Here is a 22,852-nt window from a genome sequence, read left to right as displayed (position 1 = left end):
CAATGACATAGGTAAAAAGAGGGATATAGGGAGCTAGGAAATAAATTGAAAAGCAGGACCTCAAAGGTAGTAACCTCAGGATTACTGCCAGTGCCACGTGCTAGTGAGATCAGGAATAGGAGAATAGACCGGACAAATGTAGATGAATGGAGAGATAGTGTAGGAGGGAGGGATTTAGATTCTTGAGGCATTGGGACCGATTCTGGGGAAGATGGGACCTGTACAAGCTGGACAGATTGCACCCCAGCTGACCCAGGACCAATATCCTCACAGGGGTATTCGCTAGTACTGTGAGGATGGGTTTAAACTAGATTGGCAGGGGGATGGGAACCTGAGCGGGGTGACACAAGAGAGGGAAACAAAGATAGGAATGAAAGACAGAAAAGTAGAAAGCAAAAGTGGAAGGCAGAGGAAACAAAGGCTAGCAGCGAATAGGGCTATAGTACAAAAAATTATGTGTGAAAATGTTAAAAAGACAAGTCTAAAGGCACTGTACCTGAATGCACGGAGCTTTCGCAATAACTTGCGAATTAACAGCGCAAATAGATGTAAACCGCTGCGATATGATTGCGATTACGGAGACATGGCTGCAGGGTGACCAAGGCTGGGAACTGATTATCCAAGGGTACTCAATATTTAAGAAGGACAGACAAAAAAGAAAAGGTGTTGGGGTGGCGTTGTTAGTTAAGGATGAAATCCGTGCAATAGTGAGAGAGGATATTGGCTCAGAAAAACTAGATGTAGAATCAGTCTGGGTGGAGTTAAGAAGCAACAAGGGTAGAAAACATCAATGGGAGTTGTCCATAGGCCTCCAAACAGTAGTGATAAGGTAGGGGGCGGCATTAAACAGGAAATTAGAGGTGCATGTAACAAGGGTGCTATAGTGATCATGGGTGTCTTTAATTTACATATAGAATGGGCAAACCAAATTAGCAATAATATGGTGGTGGTTGAATTCCTGAAGTGTGTACGAGACGGTTTTTTAGACCAGTATGTCGAGAGACTGATTAGGGAACAGGCTATCCTGGATTTGGTATTGTGCAATGAGAAGGGGTTAATTAATAATCTTGTTCTGTGGGGTTCTTTAGAGAACAGTGCCAAAACATGATAGAATTCTTCATTAGGATGGGAAGTGAAGTAGCCTGATCTGAAACTAGGGTCCTAAATCTGAACGAAGGAAACTACGAATGTATGAGGATTGAGTTGGCTTAGATTGGGGAACTTCATTAAAAGGCATGACGGTGGATAGACAATGGCTAATACTTAAGGAACGAACGTATGCTTTGCAACAGTTATACATTCCTTTCTGATGCAAAAAACACATGAAAACCAGCCCAACCATGGCTAACAAATGAAATTAAGGATAGAATTAGATTCAAAGAGGAGTCTTATAAATCCTTTCGAAAAAGTAGCAAGCCTGAGGATTGGGAGCCGTTTGGAATTCAGCAAAGGAGGACCAAGAGGGGAAAAATATAGTATGAATGTAAACTTGCAAGGAACATAAAAGCGGACTGTAAAAGCTTCTATAAGTATGTAAAAAGAAAAAGATTACTGAAGACAAATATAGCCCGAAACGGGAGAATTTAAAAGAGTACAAGGAAATGGCAGAGCAATTAAACAACTACTTTAGTTCTGTCCTCACAGAGGAAGACACAAATAATTCCCAGAAATATGAAGGAACTAAGGGTCCAGTGAGAAGGGGGAATTTAGTTTTACTAAAACAATAGTGCTGGAGAAATTGATGGGACTTAAAGGCGCTAAATCTCCAGGGCCTGATAATCTACATCCCAGGGTACTAAAGGAGGTAGCCATGGAAATAGTGGAAATAGTTGATTGTCATCTTCCAAAATTCTGTAGATTCCAGAACAGTCCCAGCAGATTGGAGAGTGGCAAATGAGGAGGTGGCAAAAAAGGAGGGAGGGAGAAAACAGCAAATTACAGACTGGTTAGCCTAACATCAGTAGTAGGGAAAATGCTAAAGTCCATTATAAAGGACACTTAGAAAATATAAACAGAATTAGACAAAGTCAACGTGGATTTATGAAAGGGAAATCATGTTTGACAAACCTACTTAAGTACTTTGAGGACGTAACTAGTAGAATAGTTAGGGAGAACCAGTGGTGTATTTGGATTTCCAGAAGGCTTTTGATAAAGTCCCACATAAGAGGTTAGTGTGTAAAATTAAAGCATATGGGATTGGAGGTAATATATTGACATGGATTGAGAATTGGTTAGCAGACAGAAAACAGTCAGAATAAATGGGTCTTTTTTGAAGTGGCAGGTGGTGACTAGTGGGGTACCACAGGGATCAGTGCTTGGACCCCAGCTATTCACAGTATATATCAATGACTTGGATGAGGGAACCGAATGTAATATTTCCAAGTTTGCTGACAACACAAAACTTGGTGGGAATGAGAGCATTGAGGAGGGTGTTAAGAGGCTTCAAGGCAATTTAGACAGGTCGAGTGAGTGGGAAAATACATGCAGTATAATGTGGATAAGTGTGGAAGTTATCCACTTCGGTAGAAAAAACAGAATGGCAGAGTATTATTTAAATGGTGATAAACTGGGAAATGTTGATGTACAAAAGGGACCTGGATGTCCTTTTACACCAATCACTGAAAGCAAGCATGGAGGTGCAGTAAGCAGTTAAGAAGGCAAATGGTATGTTGGCCTTCATTGCAAGAGGACTTGAGTACAGGAGCAAGGGTGTCTTACTGCAGGCTGTACAGAGCCTAGGTGAGACCATACCTGGATTATTATGTGCAGTTTTGGTCTCCTTACCTAAGAAAGGATATACTTGCCATAGAGGGAGAGCAGCAAAGGTTCACCACAATGATTCCTAGGATGGCAGCATTGTCGTATGAGGAGAGATTGGGCCGACCAGACCTGTACTCACCGGAGTTTAGAAGAATGAGAGGAGATCTCATTGAAACAGATAATATTCTGACAGAGATGGACAGACTGGATGCAGGGATGATGTTTTCTCTGGTTGGGGTGTCTAGAACAAGGGGTCATGGTCTCAGGATACAAGATAGACCATTTAGGACTGAGATGAGGAGAAACTTTTTCACTCAGAGGGTGGTGAACCTATTGAATTCTCTACCAGAGAAGGCTGTGGAGGCGGCTGTGGAGGCCAAGTCACTGAATATATCTAAGAAGCAAATAGATAGATTTCTGGACTCTAAAGGCATCAAGGGATATGGGGAGAGTGTGGGAGTACGGCGTTGAGATAGAGGATCAACCATGGTCATATTGACTGGCGCAGGAGGCTTGAAGGGCTGAATGATCTACTCCTGTTCCTATTTTCTATGTTTCCCGATCTCCCCTTTCCAGACTCCTCATGATTTTGAACACCTTTCTCATGTCTCCTGTCGACCTTCTCTTCTCCAAGGAGAACAGTCCCAGCTTCTCCAATCTACTATGGAACTAAAGTTCCTCATCCCTGGAACCTTTCTTGCGAAACTTTTCTGCACCTGCTCTAATGCCTTCACGTCGTTCCTAAAGTGTGGTGCCCAGAACTGGATGCAATACTTCAGTTGAGGCCCAACCAGTGTTTTATGTAGGTTTGTCAAAACTTCTTTGCTTTTGTAGTCTATGCCTTCAGAACCACTTGGCTCCAGATTTTCCTCCGCTTTGATCCAGATATGGACACAAAAGTGGAATGCAAGAGTTGTTGTGAGTGTAGTTTTCCACGACAAGGAGACATCATGTAACCAAGTATGACTGCAAGGAATCTAAGCATAACTGAGTTAGCTCGAGATCACTGGAAGAATCCTATAGTAACTGCAGTCGTACTTGACGCCAAGAAAGATGATTGTGGTTTTTGGATACTAATCGTCACAGTTTCAAGATATCAGGGCCACAGTTCCAATGCCCAACCATTTTCAGCAGCTTCACCAATAATCTTTTCCTTCTCATAAGCTAAAGAAAGGAGCTGTTCATTGATTGTTCAGAAGTGTTCAGCATCATTCAAACTTCTTCAATAATGAAACAGTCCATGCTAATCACAGCAGGAAGCAGACTATATCCAGATTTGAGCTGACAAATGGAAGTTAATACTTGCGTCACTTAAGTGCTAGGAATTGACCATTTACAAGAAGAAAATACGTGGCTACCCCTTGTCATTCACAGCATCATCATCACTGTGCCCCCTCCCCGCACTGTTGGATAGTGTAGAATATAATAGGAAAAATAGCATAACAATACAGAAGTCGATAATAATATTTTTGTACGATGAGAATGTATTCTATGATTGAGTCTAATACATGGCTTTGATTAGGTCATTGGGATTCTGTAGGGGAATGCTCAATAAGCCATGCACATCAAGTTAATTAGTTCATTTAAAAAGCATCAAAGGGTTTGTATAAAAATTATAGCAGGTTTGGAAGAAACATGCCTACATTTTAGATGTTATCATTGTGTTCAAGTGTGATGTTGACTCCCATGAACAAACAATACACATATTCCAGTGAGAATGGAGTGCATATGCTGCTATAATGCCATCTATTGGTGCAGCAACATATGACACATAGAGATCACATGCCAGTAATTTCAAAATTGATAGGTTTAGAACAAATTATTTGACATTGTCCATCCAGATGCACTAGTGCTGAGTGCTCGGTGTGCACATTGTGTTCAGGTACACAGTGAGTTAGCATGGTACATATTGAAAAAAATGGCACTGCAACATATTTGAGGATAATGGGGGAATTCAACCCTAGCAAAGCGGTGTAGTTACTAACGAAGGTTACACATTTGGCTGAAAGCAAATGAAGTAGGAAATGAGGATAAAGTAAATGTTTTCTTCACCATGATGGGGCCAGATGCTTTTGAGGTAGTGTCAAACCAGTTTTGTCGGTGAGACCCCTGTACTATGGAATAGGCTGAAATTAGTGAAATTCTGGACTCATATTATGGCACAACTAGGAATGAGCTTGCATTCTGTAAAAGGAAGCAGTTGCCAAGTGAGACTGTTGCTGGTTACATTCTCGAATTAAAGAAATTATCACCACTGTGGGCATGGCTTGAACTTAGAAATCAAATTTAGAAGAGACTCACTGGAGCAGTGGCAGGGTAAGCGTTGGGGGGGTGGTATTGCTGAAGAACAATAAAATCCAGGCCAAGCTTTTGACTAAAGGCAATATGTTGACATGGAAGGAGGCGTGCAATGAGACCATGGCCATGGCAGGAAGAGATGGTTGCAAATTGCAAGCAAAAATTTAATGAACTCAACCTGACTTTAATGCAAAATGTAGAGTGCAATGTTTTGTAATCATTAGTATACTGAAACGATCATATATTGCACACTTGATTTTTATTTTTATTCTAATGATCATAGATAACTATGTTATGAATTATGATTACTTGTTTTATTTGTATTGCCATCGCAATTTAGCACCTGTTGTCATAATGATTTTTCAATAAACCAATTAACTATCTATCTATCCAAGTTCTTTTCCTGAGCCAGCGGATTTCAGCAGGATCCAGGCAACGGCAGCCAAGTTCACAGCCTCAGAGTCAGAAGTTTAGATGCTACAATTGCCATGGTAGCCATCAACTATCTACATGTCTCTAGTCACTTCTAGTCAGAGTACTATGCCTGTGGGAAAGTCGGTCATATCCAGATAGAATAAATGAGTTAGAAGAAACAGTAATGCGCCAGGTTGTGGTAAAGCTTCAGGTCACAGCAATGCACCAAGTCAAAGTTGTGGTAGATCTAAAGGTAGTTCAGGAGTCTGGAAATCCTCAAATACGCATATGATAGAAATGGAAACAGAAGTTGATATTACGGAGCAGGAAGATCAAGAGTTGTCTTCAGTCAGAGTGCAAGAAAAATAGCACATGGAAGATGAGAGTAAAAGGGCTAAAGATATAATTCCAGCATTCACAGGATAACTGAGAGTTGGAGATTCACAATTTACTTCTACCATTAATACAGTTGCAACAGTGTCTGTTATCTCAGAAGAATAATTCATGAAGTCCCTAATTCACATTCCCTTACGCAAAACTGGTGTGAAACTGACTAGTTAATAATAAGAGTTAGGTGAAGTTAGTGTTAGGGTGGAATATAATGAACATCCTATTACTTTCATTTGGTAGTAATAGGAAGGAACAAAGTTTCCCTGATGGGGAGGAACTGGCTTAAGAAGATATGGTTAAACTGGGCCGAGTTACTTACAGTAGGGATCAATAAGAGTACGCCTGTCATTGAGGAAGTGTTAAGAGAGCATAAAGTGATCTTTGAGCAAGGGGGACCAAAGGATAAAATGAGGCATCACAAAGCCGAAGTCAAGATAAAGGACAACATACAGCCGACATTTTGCAAGGTGAGGCCAGTGCCTTATGCATAATTAGAAGCAGTAAGTAAAGTGCTGAATAGATTAGAAAGAACAGGAGCAATTAAGAAAGTGAAGAGCAGTGAACGGGCTTCACTTGTTGTAGTAGTTCAAAAAGCAAATGTGTCCATTTGGATTTGTGGAATGGAAAGTAATGGTAAATAAGGTGATCGAGAATGGTATTTAACCACTTAGTACCAGTGAAGATTTGTTTTCCACTTTAGCCAATGGAAAGGTATTCAGTAAGGTAGATTTGCCAAATGCATTTTTGCAATTAGCATTAACTGACAAGAGCAAGGAACTGCTTATCATTCATACACACAAAGGGTTGTACCAGTACAAAAAGTTACTTGGGCCTCAGCAATGTTCTAGAGCATCATGGATCAGGTACTAAGTGGGATGAAACGAGCGTGCTGCTTCTTATGTCACATTCCAATTAGCAATGTGACAAAGAAAGAGCACATTATAAGGTTAAACAAAATCCTATATTGACTTCAATAGCTTGTCATCAAAGCTAAAAAGTGCAAGTGTTGCTTTATGGCGGTAAGTGTAACATACCTGAGTCACCAAATAGATCATGAAGATATCCACCCAACACAGGAGAAGGCTGAGGGAATTTTGAAAGCAAAGAGACCAGAGAACAAAGAAGAACTTAAAACATTCATAGGGATTGTTATGCATTATTCTAAGTTCATCCCTGACTTAGATAATGCATTCACTCCACTCTAACATTCCTCAAAGATGGAAGTTCTAACAAGGCAGAGGCTGCTCATCTTGGAGACCTGTTGCGGATTGGGAGTGGTCTGTGTGCTGTCGGCAAGTATTTGAAGCAGTGAAGAAAGTACTGACGAGTGATGTTGTTATGACCCACTATGATCCCAAGAAGCAATTAGTTTTAGCACATGATGCCCCACCACAGGGGTATATCTCACATAGTGGAAGGTGGTGTGGAGCAGCCTGTAGCATATGCCCCACCTACTTTAATGAAATCAAAGCAAAATTACTCAAGTTGAGAATGGTATTAGCGATCATATATGGTGGTAATAAGTTCCACAAATACTTGTACAGTAGGAAGTTCACTTCCTAGCTCTGAAGCTCTGAAGAAGGGTCATACGTACTCGAAACGTGAACTGTTTCTCTCTCCACAGATGCTGTCAGGCTTGCTGAGTTTTTCCAGCATTTTCTGTTTTTGTGTGAGAAAGTTCACTTTGTTAACTGACCACCAGGCCCTTACGATCATATTTGGTTCAAGGATGGGAGTACCCATCCAACGCCCTAGAGTTGGGCATTAATTTTGATGATCTATCAGTATGATATCAAATATCGTCAGTCAGCAGATCATGCAAACGTAGGGGTTCTTTTGAGGTTTCCCATGTGACTGATTCACTTCTAGCTACAAGTTGCCTGTGAATGATCTTACATAGACAAATGACATGCCAGTGTCTGCTAAAGAAATTAGTGAAGAAATGCACAAGGAGTGCTGCTCAGTAAAGTGCTCAATTATGTCATGAATAGCTGGTCTAAATAGTATGATAAGGAGAAATTGCAGCAGTATTTCACATATAGAAATAAAGTGAGTGCAGCTCAATGCTGTCTCCTATGGGGTTTAAGAGTCATTATTCCACCAAAGTTTAGAGAGAAATTGTTAGAGGAACCTCATCAAAAGCACACAGGGATAGTTTGTATGAAAGCAGTAGCAATAAACTGTTTTTTTATCCAAGGGTAGATAGAGATTTTGAATAGTTGGTGAAAAGTTATGAAGTGTGTCTCAGAATGAGAAATGATCCAGCAAAGGTTCCTTTCATTTCGTGGTAAAAAACAATAAACCATGGGAACGAGACATGTCAATTTCACTGAAGTAGAAGGGAAAGAGTACCCTGTTTTGGATGATTGCTATAGCATGTGGATAAATGTTCAGCCTATGCCTAACAATTGCCAAAACTATTGAGGCTTTGAGAATTTGGTTGCCTGAGGTGTTGAAATTTTTCACTGTAAGATGCAGATAGAAGTGCATAGACTGTGAAGGGGTCTTTGCAGAATTATTTGCTAGATGACACGCTAGGCAGTAATTTCCATGTTTCTCTTTGACAGAGGCGAGACAATTTTTCATTCTCTTACAAAATAACCTCACCTTACGAGTTAGAGTTTAAGCACACTTCTCGGATAAGGTTTAGTTTGTTCAAGCCTGGTATCAATGGCAAAGTAAGAGAAAAGCATCACAAAGTGAAGGTGAATCATGATACATGAGGCATGAAACTTAAGAGAGGTAAGAGCTGGTTAGAAGGTCATGGTGAAAATCCACCGAGGTGATAAGGATAAGCATGTGATTGGACATGATTGTTGGAACAACATTAGGTGCATGTACATATCTAGAGAAGACTAGAGAGAGACTCCATCAGTGTCATGTAGATCTTTTGCTTGAAAGAGGAAATCTGATGAACAGGGAGTATGATAAATCTCCTCTAGTCCAAATTCCTCCTACAGCCCATGGTGAAAGTCAGAAAGAAAGTGAATCAAAAATAAACTGGAAGTTTGATGATATTACAGAATCCACCATGGAGCAAAGTGAGCCAGGGCCTTCGATTAATGATAGTCAATCAATGTCACAATCCCAACCATTAAATGGTGTTGGTAGTCAAAAGTCAAAGTTCAGGGTTGACACAATCAGAGGTATTAAGAGAGCAGAATCAAGCTAACAGACATGGAAGAAGATATCCAGACAGAAAGAAAAAGAAGCCAGATGGATTAATTGAAAGTGTGTAGGAAGGAAGAAGAAAAAAGTGGGTCTTTTCATTATTTTTTATACTGATGTTAAGGGGAAACACTTTTTTTACATGTAAATTACTCTGTTAGTATCAGTTATATATGTTTGGTTGTGATTAAAGTAAAAACAAGTATGCAACCCAACTTGTTGTATTTCAGGTATTGTTGCTATTAGTTTAGACATATTGTATCAAGGAAATTATGTACATGTATCATTTTACATTTTGATGTACATGATTTTTTTTTGAAGTGAAGAGGGAATATTTTAAGAGCGGAGTATTTTGTTATATTGCCCTCTCAGCTGCCCTCTCTGTTGGGGAGGTATAAATCTATTCTGTTCAATAATGGCTTCCTGCCGAGGGTCCACATGTTACTCTTTTCTTGTGAAATACACAACACAGTTTGGTACATATTGCCATTCCTTCATCATGGTTAGGTCAAAATCCAGAAGTTCCCTATCTTAACACCATTGTGAAAGTATCATTACCACAAAGACTGTTGCAGTTCAAGAAGACGACACCCCACTACCTTCCCAGGACAACTAGGGATGAATAATAAATATGGTTTTGGCAGTGTCAAACAGTGTCAAGAACAAATAAAAAAAACTAAGTACAGAAAGAGAGAGACAGAGCAATGGACATAAATGCAAGAGGGCATGAAAGATAGAAATGATAGAGTGATACAGAATTGGAGGAACAGGAGCAGAAGACAAAAGCACCAAATAAATTCAGCAACTCCAAGAAGCACAAAATTGATTATGAATTAGATGTTTAATTTCAATTCTACCTGATTTAAAGGCGATTTAATCATACAAGACCAGTCACTAGATACTTCATGCATCTCGGTCTACTGTCAAAAAATTGAACACTCTGTAATAAAGCCCCACTATAACATGATCTCTGCATTCTAGTCTAGGTTCTCCATTCTCTTCTTTGAATACCGCTTGTTATCTGGTGTACTCATCTGAGCTTACAGACTTGCCTTAATATCTCATCTGGAAGACCACACCTCCAAACATGCAAACTTATCTCACTGCTATACTGAGTTTAGACCAAATGCTTACATTTGTGCTGGGACTTGAACACATGACCCAAAAGAAAGAGTTTTACAACTTGAACTAAGCTGATACTTACACTTATACTCCAGGATGTAACTATTAGCAAACTAACTATGATGTAAAAAAAATGTCAAATTGTTATGAGCAAAAAACAGTCATAACTAGGAACATATGAACTTTTCAGTTTACTTATTTAGCGTAATATAAATATTGGAGATTTATAAATATTAATGAAATAAGAATAGAAATAAATGAAAAACTACCGTACCAGTAGTGATGTTTTCCAAGTAACCAAAATGTGGAGCACGTAAAATATGGAAAATCAGTTCTTCGTCTTTGCTATTGCTGTCTGATGCTTTCAAGTCTCGAGAAGAGATGTAGATTCCATACTTGCTGTTTTTTAACACTTCGACTTTTGATGGGCACTGTAGGTAAACTATTCTTGGGGCAGCCTTGTCCACATGGTCCACCTGAACAAACGCAATAATTCATTGATAGCTACCTCTCTTGTTACAAATAATCCATCCCTAAACCATTCATATTTTTATGTTACTGAAGTTCTACATCCTCCACAAGCATTAACATTAGAGGGAATAAAAGATTTCACTTTCTTTTTAATATGAGACTCCCAAAGACAAAGCAACAAACAAGAAAACGTGTCCATTCTTTTCTCTTTAGTCTCTGTAAAGGTGTTCAGCTTTAGAACATATCCGAAGCAATACATGTGTGTATTTATTCCCATTAGCACTTTCCATATTTCAATTAAAAGTGCTACTCATTATTCACCACATCTGATCAATGTCCAACATTACAATAATCACTTTTTAAACTTTGGTGCCATTATTTGCTTATTTCTATAACTCAGGTCCCAACTTTCACAATTCTAAATGTAGTAACAGAAAAACCCATTTCTTACAAAGAATCTAGAATTTAAACCACAGCCATGTAGCCAGTCAAGATTGAAGCTTGAACTTACAACACTCAGGAATCTGCTGCTCTGCTAACATAGTTACTCACCAGGTTACATTTCCAATTTGAGGTAAGGTCTATATCTAAAACTACTGATAATCTTAAACCACTTGCCTCAATTGTGAATACAGATGGCTCAGTATGCAATTTTCCATTGACCAGAAAGCCGTGATTGGTCATATCAGTGACAATAAAGGTAAACCTGTCAATCTGCGAATCTCCTCCATCATGTTTGTATGCTACATCCATGTTGTCAACATCCAACTGCGTGAAGTTGTGCTGACGAAGTACAATCCCTTTGTGGTATAGTTGGCCGAACTGTGGATGCTGTGCAATGATGTACGTAAGGTTCTGTGGGGGAGTATCAGGGTCAGATAACTGTAGCACCTCTGGAGAAATGGACTTCATGGAGCCTTCAACCAATCGAATCCCTCTGTTGTTCGACAGTGTGGGCAGGATGCGATCAATGTTCTCAATGATGATCTCTAGACTTCCGTTTCTTGTGGACAGCCCATTGCTGACAATGAATCTAGCAAAGAGAGTCAGAGGCAAGGCAGCCTTCAGCAAGTTTTCTTGATTCACCATCTATAGAAATGAAATAATAAAATAATACACACCTTTAACAGGGATTCGGGTCCTAGTGGCTCTGTAACAAAGTTCAGAAACAAACCTCTATGTCACGTACATTATACTTTATACTGACAAACTGTTGCTATCTTACATGGCTTGGCAGAACTAGCAAGACTGCAGTCTGGATTTTACAGGGTGCTGTGGTCCCTAACCCCCAGCTCAATAGCTGGTGGAGATGCTGCCCACAATCGTAATGGCTGCCCCACAGCAATTTAACATCAGTAGCAGCATTAATTACCTTAAGGTGAGACATCCACCTCTTTCTCAGGTGAAGTCCCACCTTAGTTTCAAGCTGATTAGATGGCCGGCAGTTCTGTAGTCCCAGCAGTGCTAGCCTGGAGCAGTGCTGGGACTATAGCTAGTCCCACCAGGCCAAGAAGCCCAGGTAAGTCAGGGTCTGGTCTTGACAGGAGTGGAGGACCAAATTCAAGAGAACTGGGGAAGGGTTAAAGGGTTAAAAGTGGGGGGAAGGGTTGCCTCCAATGGGCCACAGAGCCCACAAAGGAAGTCTCCCCCTTGCCCAACACCAGCTGCAAAAAGCTGCTGGCCTTCCAACACGGCATGGCCCTTCCCCTCTTGCCGTGGGTAAAATACCAGCAGGGGCAGGTTTTAAGTGGCCATTAATTGATCACTTAAGGGTCTCAATAGGCTGCCCGATACCTTCCCTGCTTTCCGTAAAATTTCAGACAGATTGGAAGTGAGTGGATTGACGCTGGGAAGTCCACTTGCTGTATTTTATGTGCACCTCCAACCTTCAAGCCCACCAGTCGGGAAGCATAAAATCCAGCCCTACATTTAGGCTCACTGGATACTTTCAACATGTATGACTACAGTTATTTATTATCAGCGTGGTCATCATGAGCAAAGTAATCTCTTAACAAACATTTCTTTCTCGGCAGTTACCATAGGTGTAAGGGCGTGGCAAATGAACAGCTCATACATAGCTGAAAACTACAGTGGTTATTTTTTAAACAATACAACACTGCAGTTGCTGGAAACCTGAACTAAAAACAAGGAAAATGATGGAAATTCTCATTGGGCGGAATTTTCCATTCCAGAGACTAAGTCCCGTGGTGGGGGCTCCCACCATGGAGGCCACTGGGAATTCATGTTGTATTGCACAGCACTGGCCTAATTAATTATGCAGTTTAGGGTTTCCCAAAATTTTGTGTGGCCAGGTGCGCTTGATGACTCATGCCCCGCCATCATTTTTCAGGTGCCACATTTAAAAGGCATCCAGGCATCAACTGGTCCATCGTTGAAGACAGAAGATCTACCTCCTGGATGGTCCTGGAGTTAGAAAATCCACATCCTGGAAGATCTTGAAGTTAGAAGGTCCAAGTTGTGGATGCTCCACCCACCCACTGCTGCATGTGGTGTTCCAGGGTCCAGTTGCTGGAGGCCTCCAACTTCCCTTCCAATCTCCATGAGCTGCCCCAGGCCTTCTTGAAGTTATTCCGACATTTGCACACATTGGTCCAGGCCCCGCTGGCAGCGTGGATGGTTGGGTGGGCTGAGGGGGTGGTGGCTGGGGGAGTGGGGGGGGGCGGGGGATGGGGTGGGGGGGGGGCGGCTACAATTCCAGTCGGGCCTTCATCTGCATCCCATTAATGGATGCAAAACAGTTTCATGCCAGCCTTTGACGGGAATGGCGACCCGCCATGACAGACGGGAGTTCACGTTCCCACTGTCATTTTACACTGACGAGAAACCGACTTTCTGGGTTTCGCCACATTGCTCACCACCTCCCGAACCCACCTTGAACCCACCACAGGGGTGTTCTAGAAAAAAACCCACCCATCAAGTCTGACGAAAGGTCAATGACCTGAAAGATTGGGTAGAACTTTTCCCCGTGTGTGATGTCAAGACTAAATTAAGGGCCTGAGCCTACACTTGCCGGCTGTCAGATCAGTTCAGGGATATTCCCAGAGGCAGTTTCCTAATTGGCCATCCCTATGTTTGCCATTTGATCTCTTAAACATTTCAAGAATGGTAATCCCATTTGTGTTCTCTTTGAATGTAGGTTCCTAATAGTTTAATGCATGCTTGTTGTGCAATCTCAGCATTTCTAAGTTGATGGGAGGGGGATCAGGAGGGCTGCACATGAAACACAATTCCACAGCATTGCACTTTTGGGGATTCACTTTCATGTGATTCACTGTTGCCCATTCACTCAATGAACTGATTGCCCTTGCATTTGAGATGTGTCTCCTTGATTACAACACTCCAAGAGAGTCAGGTTATCCACATAGTGACCACTCTGCTGCCAGTAAAATGCTGGTTAGCCTGAAAAATTAGCCCTAATTGGGGCCTTAAGGATTTAAAATTGGCTGACCGTCTCTGTAGAGCCAAACTATATCACTGTCTGTATCAGGAAACTTCCTCAGTGGCTGGAATGCATCTTGGAGCTATCCCAGCCCAGCTTCCCCACCATTCTCCCGGCAGGCACCTCCACAGGGCCAGGAACGTTCTGCCTATTAACTCTACTTCTCTTTCCACAGGTGCTGCCTAACCTGTTGAGCATTTCCAGCATTTTTTACAGCTATTTTATCACTTCTGTACTAGAATTTAGTTGCCGGAAGATGTATGAACCTCACTGGTAAAGAAGTTGGTGGAAAATTCAAAGGCTCCAAAATATGCTTAAATTTACACCAGCTGTGTATGAAGCAATGGTGGGGCCATATTTGGGCTTGGAACCTGATTCCTTGACATACAGCTTTGTGGTTGCTCTTTCTCAGAGGAAACCAAAGAACAGCCTGTCTCTGGACTCCCTGACTAACTCGGGAGTCCAGCTGGGATGATGGGCAGAATTTTGCCCTTGGATGGCATGCAGGCCCCACCGGCTCGGCGGCAGGAGGGCAGCCGACACCGACACGGAAACAGCCCGCCGCCATTTTAAGTGGATGGGCCAATTAAGGCCCTCCCAGCGGCATCCCTGACAAGAAGCGCTATGCGTTTTCTGTGCAGGGTGGGGAGGGTTTCCCCACCTGTCAAAGTGTGCATGTGCGCAAAAGAGCACACTTCTCCCTGAGGCAAAGTCCTGTCTCAGGGAGAATAGTGACAGTGGAAAAAACTTTAAAAATAGAAACATTAAAAAATTATTAACATGTTCCCCCTCATGTAGTCTCTCCAATCAAACTGGGCGCCCGCTTTGCAGAACACCTGCATTCTGTCCACAAGAATGACCCAAACATCCCTGTCGCTTGCCATTTCAAAACTCCACCCTGCTCTCTTGCCCACATGTCTGTCCTTGGCTTGCTGCATTGTTCCAGTGAAGCCCAATGCAAACTGGAGGAACAACACCTCATCTTCCGACTAGGCACTTTACAGCCTTCCGGACTGAATATTGAATTCAACAACTTTAGGTCTTGAGCTCCCTCCTCCATCCCCACCCCTTTTCTGTTTCTTCCCCCTTCCTTTTGTTTTTTCCAATAAATTATATAGATTTTTCTTTTCCCACCTATTTCCATTATTTTTAAATATTTTTAAATCTTTTATGCTCCCCCCACCCCCACTAGAGCTATACCTTGAGTGCCCTACCATCCATTCTTAATTAGCACATTCGTTTAGATAATATCACAAACACCTATGTGTTCTTTTATTCTGTTGTCTGTGACATCTTTTGATGATCTGCTTCTATCACTGCTTGTTTGTCCCTACAACCACACCACCCCCCTCCACTTCTCTCCCACCACCCAAACCAGCACCCCCCCCACCACACACCTTAAACCAGCTTATATTTCACCCCTTCCTTGGATTCACCTAGTTCTGTTGAAGGGTCATGAGGACTCGAAACATCAACTCTTTTCTTCTCCGCCGATGCTGCCAGACCTGCTGAGTTTTTCACGGAGAGAAGTTTCCTGATACAGCAGGAGGAAGCTAGGCATCCTCACCAAACAAACTTGGCTTCAAGTCGCCAAGGCAGTGAGTGACTGAAGTGTGGCACAGTGTACCTGAATCCAGTGCTATAAATAGTGCAATGACTCTCAGCTGATAGCCATCACTCTCACATCTCCACAGCAGTCTCTTGTACATGAATCCTCTGACTGACACACCTTCCTGTTACACACATTCCTTTCTCTCCAACCTCCTCAAATCTCCATCTAGCAGACAGAATAACACCTGCAATCCCACTCACTCCCATTCTTCAAAATAACCCTCCTCAAATGTCTTCCCTCCATCCACAGCAACCAATTGAAGACTAAAGTAGGGAGGTTATGCTTCAGTTATACAGAGCACTAGTGAGACCACATCGGGAGTACTGTGTACAGTATTGGTCACCTTATTCCAGGAAGGATGTGAATGCGTTGGAAGCAGTTCAGAGAAAGTTTACTAGACTAATACCTGGACTGGGTGGATTGTCTTATGAGGAAAGGTTGGACAGGCTAGGCTTGTGTTGCTGGAATTTAGAAGAGTAAGAGGTGACTTGATTGAAACATATAAGATCTTGAGGGGTCATGACAAGGTGGATGTGGAGAGGGTGTTTCCCCTTGTGGGAACATCTAGAACTAAGTGTCACTGTTTAAAAATAAGGGGTTGCCCAATTAAAATGGAGATGAGGTGAAATTTATTCTCTCAGAGCGTCGTGAGTCTTTGGAACTCTCTTTTTGAAAAGGTGGTGGAAGCAGAGTCTTTGAATATTTTTAAGGCAGATGTGGGTAGATTTTTGCTAAGCAAATAGGTTATCGGGAGTAGTGGGAGGCAGATTTCAGGTTACTATCAGATCAGCCATGATCTTATTAAATGGTGGAGCAGGCTCAAGGGGCCGAATGGCCCACTCCTGCTCCTTGCTCGCATGTTGTTTGTATGTTGTATGTTATTCGCACACTCCTAGGGCAGAATTTTACGAGTTGGCAAGCAGAGGCAGGGCCCAATTTAAATTTTCAAGAAGGAGAGTGCAGCCAAATCAGTTGCACGCCCGCCGACCTGTCAATGGACAATTGACGCCATTGACAGGGTCAATTAAATAATCAAAGGACGGTTGGTGGGCAGGCCAGGAGCCCCTTTGGGAACTAGAAAATACATGAAATCTCATCCACGGGTGGGATGAGGTTTCATGTAGGCTTTAAAAAATTTTAATAAAGGTTTTGTAAAAATTATGGACATGTCCCAACACATGTGACATTGTCACATGAGGGGACATGTAAGGGAAATTTTATTTTTCTATTTTTGTCTTTTTTGCATGTACAGCCGATCTCCCTGAGGCTGCACTTTTGGGATTCCCCCCAGCCCGCCCACGTAAAATGGCAGTGAGCCTCCAATCGGGTGCGCCGATCGGAAGCGCGCCTCTATGCACCCACCCATCAGCTTCCCCCCCGATGGGGGAGAAAATTCAGTCCCTAATTCTTGGTCTTTTCTCGTTGCAGCAGAAGAAAGCCCACAACTGCAGGAAGAGGCTCGGGTGTGGTGCTGCCACCCTGATCGCGATGGAGGAGAAAGTCCTGGAGATTGACAAGGTGTCTGCAGTACAGGCCTTTGCTGACGAAGTGATGAGGGTGGCTTAGAGACATTGTGACAGCATAAGGTAACGCACTAACACTTGGGTCGGAATTTTCCAGCAGGGCTGGCGAGCCACTGAAATATCCGTTAACATCAGCAGGACCAGAAGATCTTGCTGGCGTGAGGGGCGGGAAATTTCCAGCCTTGGAACTGAATTGTAACTCATGTCAATCGATGCCAGCATGACATTGAAAGCCATGATCTGCACAATGCTAACTTGGAACACTATTTCACATCCATTCAGCGCTAACTCGTGTCTTTCATCTCCCATCAGTGAATTGCTGGACCCACCAGAGAATAACGGGGATGGCAGGTGGGGGGAAGAGTCTGTGGATTCCTCAGAGGAGGAGTGTCACATGACTCATGTGTACTCTCCACCAATGTTGATATACAGACCATGATCGGCCCAGATTCTTAGCTAGATATGGTCCTCACTATGTACCACCCTATCAAATGTGAGCAAAAGCAGGTACTGAAGACCTGGACATCAATGGAGAGTCACTCTTGGAGGGAACAGGACACTTCAAACTCTGCTCAGCTTGACACAGATGCTGAGCCACAAGGATCATTCACTAAATGGGTACTTGTGAAGCAGCAAAGGGAAATGCATGACCATCTGTAAAAATTTTCAAAAGCTGTGCACACCTTTACACAAAAGATGAAGGAGTCTATCTCTACTATGAGTGCCCTGATATCTCAGACATTTGTACTCCTGACCACTTCCTCTGAAAGTGTGGCCAACATCATGGAGTCATGCACAGCAGACCAATGAGTGGATGCTGGCCCACATAAATGGCTGCACATAAGTAAAAGTGCTGCAATTTGCTTCCGTGCCCCTTCACTAAGCAGGGGTAAATTCTAAAGCAAAATATTGGGGAAGTGGGAATCTGTTATTAAAAACAGAAAATGCTGAAAATACTCATTTTGCAAAGTATTGATCAAAGAATTGTCTTGATGGTTGAACTCTAAACTCAACTGCAGGGAAGGGCAGGTGGGCTCTGAGAAGGAAAAGGGAGCCTTACACCAATAAACTTTTTGTCATTTAATCTTTCCTGCCCTTCACCTAAACAGACCTCCCATTTTTTCTTCTTCTCACTTTCCCCCTTTCACTTGCCCGAAACCTATTACATTCCTAACATTCCTCAGTTCTGATGAAAGGTCACAACAGGAAATGTTCAATTTGTTTCTCTCTTCACAGATGCTGCCAGGCCTGCTGAGTATTTTCAGCATTTTCTGTTTTTAATAACAGATTCCCACTTCCCCGATATTTTGCTTTAGAGTTTTTCCCTGCTTAGTGAAGGGGCACGGAAGCAAATTGCAGCACTTTTACTTACCCTTGGTGAAATCAGCTAACTCAATGTAAAACCATGCATCATTTGGAACAGTGCTATGAAGCCAGCCTAATAAAACATCTCATGGCCTTCAATGTTATAGTCAGTCCTGTCACATTAGGCTGTGTACACAGGCACTCTCGATCCACCTGGAGGCTGGGATGCGCTGTTTCTGCACTAGCCAGCCAATGTTGCAGCAATTAATTTTAATGGAAGAAAAATTGCAGTCTTGCAGAGGAAAACCTCAATCAGAGTGCATCCATTTGGAATCATAAATATATCAACAAGTCAGAAACAACTGCACAAAGTTTTAGCTGATGTATATATTATCAACTATTATTAAAAGAATGCTAATATCCCCATGTTCTTAACATATAACTAACCAACAATGCATACAGAAAATGTGATTGAGACATGCAATGGATTAATTTAAAGGACTCAATGTTATTTATTAATATTACTTCAAAACCTTCATATAAAAACACATATTCTTACCTCAATGAATCTCTCGTAGCTGCTGCCTTGCTTTTGTGAGTATAAGAAACTGTCTGAGCTGCCACATCCATCTGGCTGAAACTGGTTATTGCCACTCCAGGGTAGTTGATATATTCTACTTGTCCATACTTTGGTGGCACTGTTAAGACATAAAGCAGCTCCTCAGGTTTGTTTGTACCATCAGAAGCAAGAAGGACGGCTGTTGTCAAAGTGCCTCTGTCTCCCTTGATGATGGTGAGTGGTTTTAGTAAAATAACAATTTCACCTGGATATATAAAGAAAGGGTATTAAAAACTTTCAAAAGTTAGAAAGTACATCAAACTTTCAAAAACTGAATAGTCACATTTGCAGCAGCTAACTTTTATAAGGGCTGCAGATGTAGTAGCTCTAGGCTGAAGACCAGCAAAGAAAGGATGATGTCAATAAGTAAGAAATAAAAGTAAATAAATATGCTTTTATAAAAGATTTTAGAGAAAGAAATATCTTTCACCTCTAATTTTAACAAATGTATTAATTTATTTGTATTAGGTTCTTCTTTGCGCTACTTTGGGGCATTTATTAAACCATTTACTGCTTCATTAATTACCAATATCCCTGAAGTACATTTACCATCTAAATGAATTCTTTAAAAAAATCAAGTAGCAAGGTATATTGCTGAAAAGAGACATGTTGCCGAAGTCTTTTGTCTTGCACTCATCAGGACACATGAGAATGCCAGATTTGAAACCATCACAACAATTTATACTTCAGGAGAAAAGAGTGCTGATTGGTTAGCAAGTTGACTCTGACTGGCCAAGACATTGCCATGGAGAAAGCAATGGGGAACTATAGGCTCCCCAAGTTCCCTGATAATTCTAAAAAGGTACAAGGCTTTAATATCCTTTGGTTGTTCGTAACAAGAAGATACAGATTATAGCTCAACCAGCCTGCAAAATCCAAGACAAAACGTCCACTGCTAGATGTGATTCCGTAATTTGGCAGCACAATTCTGAGTGTGCTATTGGCCACACTAACTATCAATTTAAGCTAGTCAGTCAAGCTTGTAACATGGCTCATTTACACTTGCAGCATACATTCATACACAGTGACCCGTTCTCTGCAAATAAAAAGAATACTCTAGCTTTCAATTCCAGGTTTATTAATTGAATGTAAATTTCACCAGCTACCATGGTGGGATTTGAACCCATGTCCCCAGAGAGTTAACCTGAGCCTTCTGGATTACTAGTGACATTATCTATGCCACTATGCCACCATCTTCCCAAATAAAAGGAATACGTTCAAGCCTTCAATTATCCAGGAGCCTATAGCTCCCTGTTGCTTTCTCCATGGCAATGCCTTGGCCAGAGTTGACTTACCACCCAATCTGCACCTTTTTCTCCTGCAGAATAAATCGCTGTGATCCTTTGAAATTTGGCGTTCTTGCATTTGTCCGGATAAATGTAAGAAAATCTTTGGCAATATGTCTCTCTTTTCAGCAATATTCAAGTTCTGTACTATCAAGTGATTGTTAGTAAGGTGCAATAAATGTTGCCAAACTGTGCTGCACAAAAAATAGTTATAATATACAAATGAATATTCTCAACATTGTTTGTGGACAGGGAATTAGGTTGGGAGACCCTGGAGGCATTTTATTAAGCTGCTGTAGTAACTGTGGGTATAGCCTCTCCTGTTGTCTATCGGGGTCACGTGATGTTCTGGGAGGTTCTGACCAATGAGCCCTAAGTGTGGGTAATCTGGGTGTGGGGCTTCCTGACCAGAGCCCTGATCGAGCATGTAGCCCCTGAAAAACCCGCTGTAATAAAGTTTATCTGTTTCTTCTGAAACCTGTCTGCTTCACCAAGTCATTACAGCTGGATATTCCACCCAGGACTAGAACAGGAGGGGAAAGGCCTATGGCCCAAGTAGTCAAGGGCTGGGACTAAGCAATGAAGAAGTGGAGTTCAGCTGAAGCACTAAGTAAAGGCTACAAAAGAAAATGTGAATGTGGAGGCGGGTCTTGCAGTGCAACACAAATAGCCTAGCTGTGAATGGACTACAGCTGAGCACAGCTACACCTATGGAATAGGGCAAGGGTTCCTTAATAAACAAATCTACCTCTGCTTTAACTCCTAGAATCCAATGATAATCCACTCAATGGCAAATTTACAACATTTTAATTATCAAAGGAGGTCTTGTGGTGCACTAGATTCTGTCCCTGCCTCTGAGCCAGAACCTTTGGATTCACGTTCCACTGCAGGACTTGATGGCTAAGGGAGGTGCTTCCATATCACAGCCAAACAGGTTGATTTTCAGCCTGCAAATCCTTCCAATCTATGGCTGGCATTATGAGCAGGAGAGACTCCTGGTTGCTGCAGAGTAGTGCTCATCAAGCTATAGCTTCAACCTGTTTCAGGAAAAACAAGCTACGGAAAACAGATTTAAATAGATGTTGTGTCTGCCTCATGTGTCTCTTGACACCGGAAGACTTCTCAATCTAATTATCAAAAGTTTTCATCTCGATCTGATTCTGAGTGAGCGTGAAATACCTAATGTTTTTGGGAGAGTTTTTTTTCTGTAGCAATGTGAATTTTTTGGATGACAAGGGGCAGTTTTCTTTGACAGGATTGGTGGGTGACTGAAGTACAAAATAAACAAACAATCAGAAAGCAGAAAACATGAGATAACAAATGGTGAAAAAGAAAACCCCCTGTTTCATGCATCAGGTCCTTTAGGTTACAACAATTACAGGAAATGAAGTTTTCAATAAATAAATATAGATGTCTAAGTTGAAAATCCGATCCCTCAAGATTTCCATGTATTTTCATTCTTTTCAAAAGCACATTCCTAATCTAAATTATAATTTGAAGTTGCAAATTAAGAAAATCAGATATTTTGCTTAAAATAAGTATTATTAAATTATATAACATTCAGAAGTTTATATTATCACATTGTCCTTCGTTCACAATGCTTCTTTTTATTCTGTGGGTGTCACTGGCAAAGCCAGCATTTGTTGCTCATCCCTAATTGCCCTTGCACTGAATATTTCAGAGGACAGTTAAGAGTCAACCACATCACTGTGGGTCTGGTTCACATGTCGGCCAGACCAGGGTAAGGACAGCAGATTTCCTTCCCTAATGTACATTAGTGAACCAGGTGGGTCTTTACGACAATTGAGAATAGTTTTGTGGTCACCACTGCTGAGACTATCTTTATAATTCTAGATTTATTAATTGAATTTAAATTCCACCAGGTGCTGTGGTGAGATTTGAACCCATGTCCCAGAGAATTAGCCTCGGCCTATGAATTACTAGTCCAGTGATATTGCCACTATACCACCATCTCTAATAAGCTTGAACTAACCCATTAGTATGTTCAACTTGGGAGAAAATTCATGCAAGGGCAAGATCATTTTGGCCGTATGTTAAGATGCAGCATTGTGAGCAAGGACCATGGCTGGTCAGAACTTAATGCTTGCACCTGGCAGAGTGTTTCGAAAATGGTAACAGAAGTTTGTCGATTAAGATGCCTTATTAGTTACATCCTATCTTGCAAAAACACAAGGATGCCACATTTTGATCAAAATTACAGTGGCTATTGCCAATAGGTCTAACTGCCATCTATAAAGGCTGGGTGATAATATGCTGTGTGATTACAAAGGTAGATCAGGGGAGCTGGAAAACTGGCCAACTAGCCTTTATGGATACTTGAAATATATGGCAGTAATTTCTGTAAGGTCAGTGCATTCACATATAACACAATTCACTTATTTTACAAAATAACCATGTATTGAA

At 41.6% G+C, this 22,852-nt stretch overlaps 1 protein-coding gene across 1 annotated transcript in view; it reads right to left on the bottom strand.

The window, feature by feature from the left end:
* LOC121277230 (FRAS1-related extracellular matrix protein 1-like) overlaps positions 1-22,852 on the bottom strand; it is a 391,688-nt gene that overhangs the window by 67,242 nt on the left and 301,594 nt on the right. Inside the window, exons 23-25 of the mRNA XM_041186416.1 lie at positions 19,083-19,347; positions 11,242-11,656; positions 10,427-10,628 (exon numbers count right to left, since the gene is read on the bottom strand). Coding sequence (XP_041042350.1) covers positions 10,427-10,628; positions 11,242-11,656; positions 19,083-19,347 — 882 coding nt within the window. The remainder of the gene's footprint in view (positions 1-10,426; positions 10,629-11,241; positions 11,657-19,082; positions 19,348-22,852) is intronic.

Source organism: Carcharodon carcharias, chromosome 4, assembly GCF_017639515.1.
Source record: "Carcharodon carcharias isolate sCarCar2 chromosome 4, sCarCar2.pri, whole genome shotgun sequence".
Taxonomy (NCBI): Eukaryota; Metazoa; Chordata; class Chondrichthyes; order Lamniformes; family Lamnidae; genus Carcharodon; species Carcharodon carcharias.
This window is presented reverse-complemented; position numbering and strand designations above follow the sequence as displayed.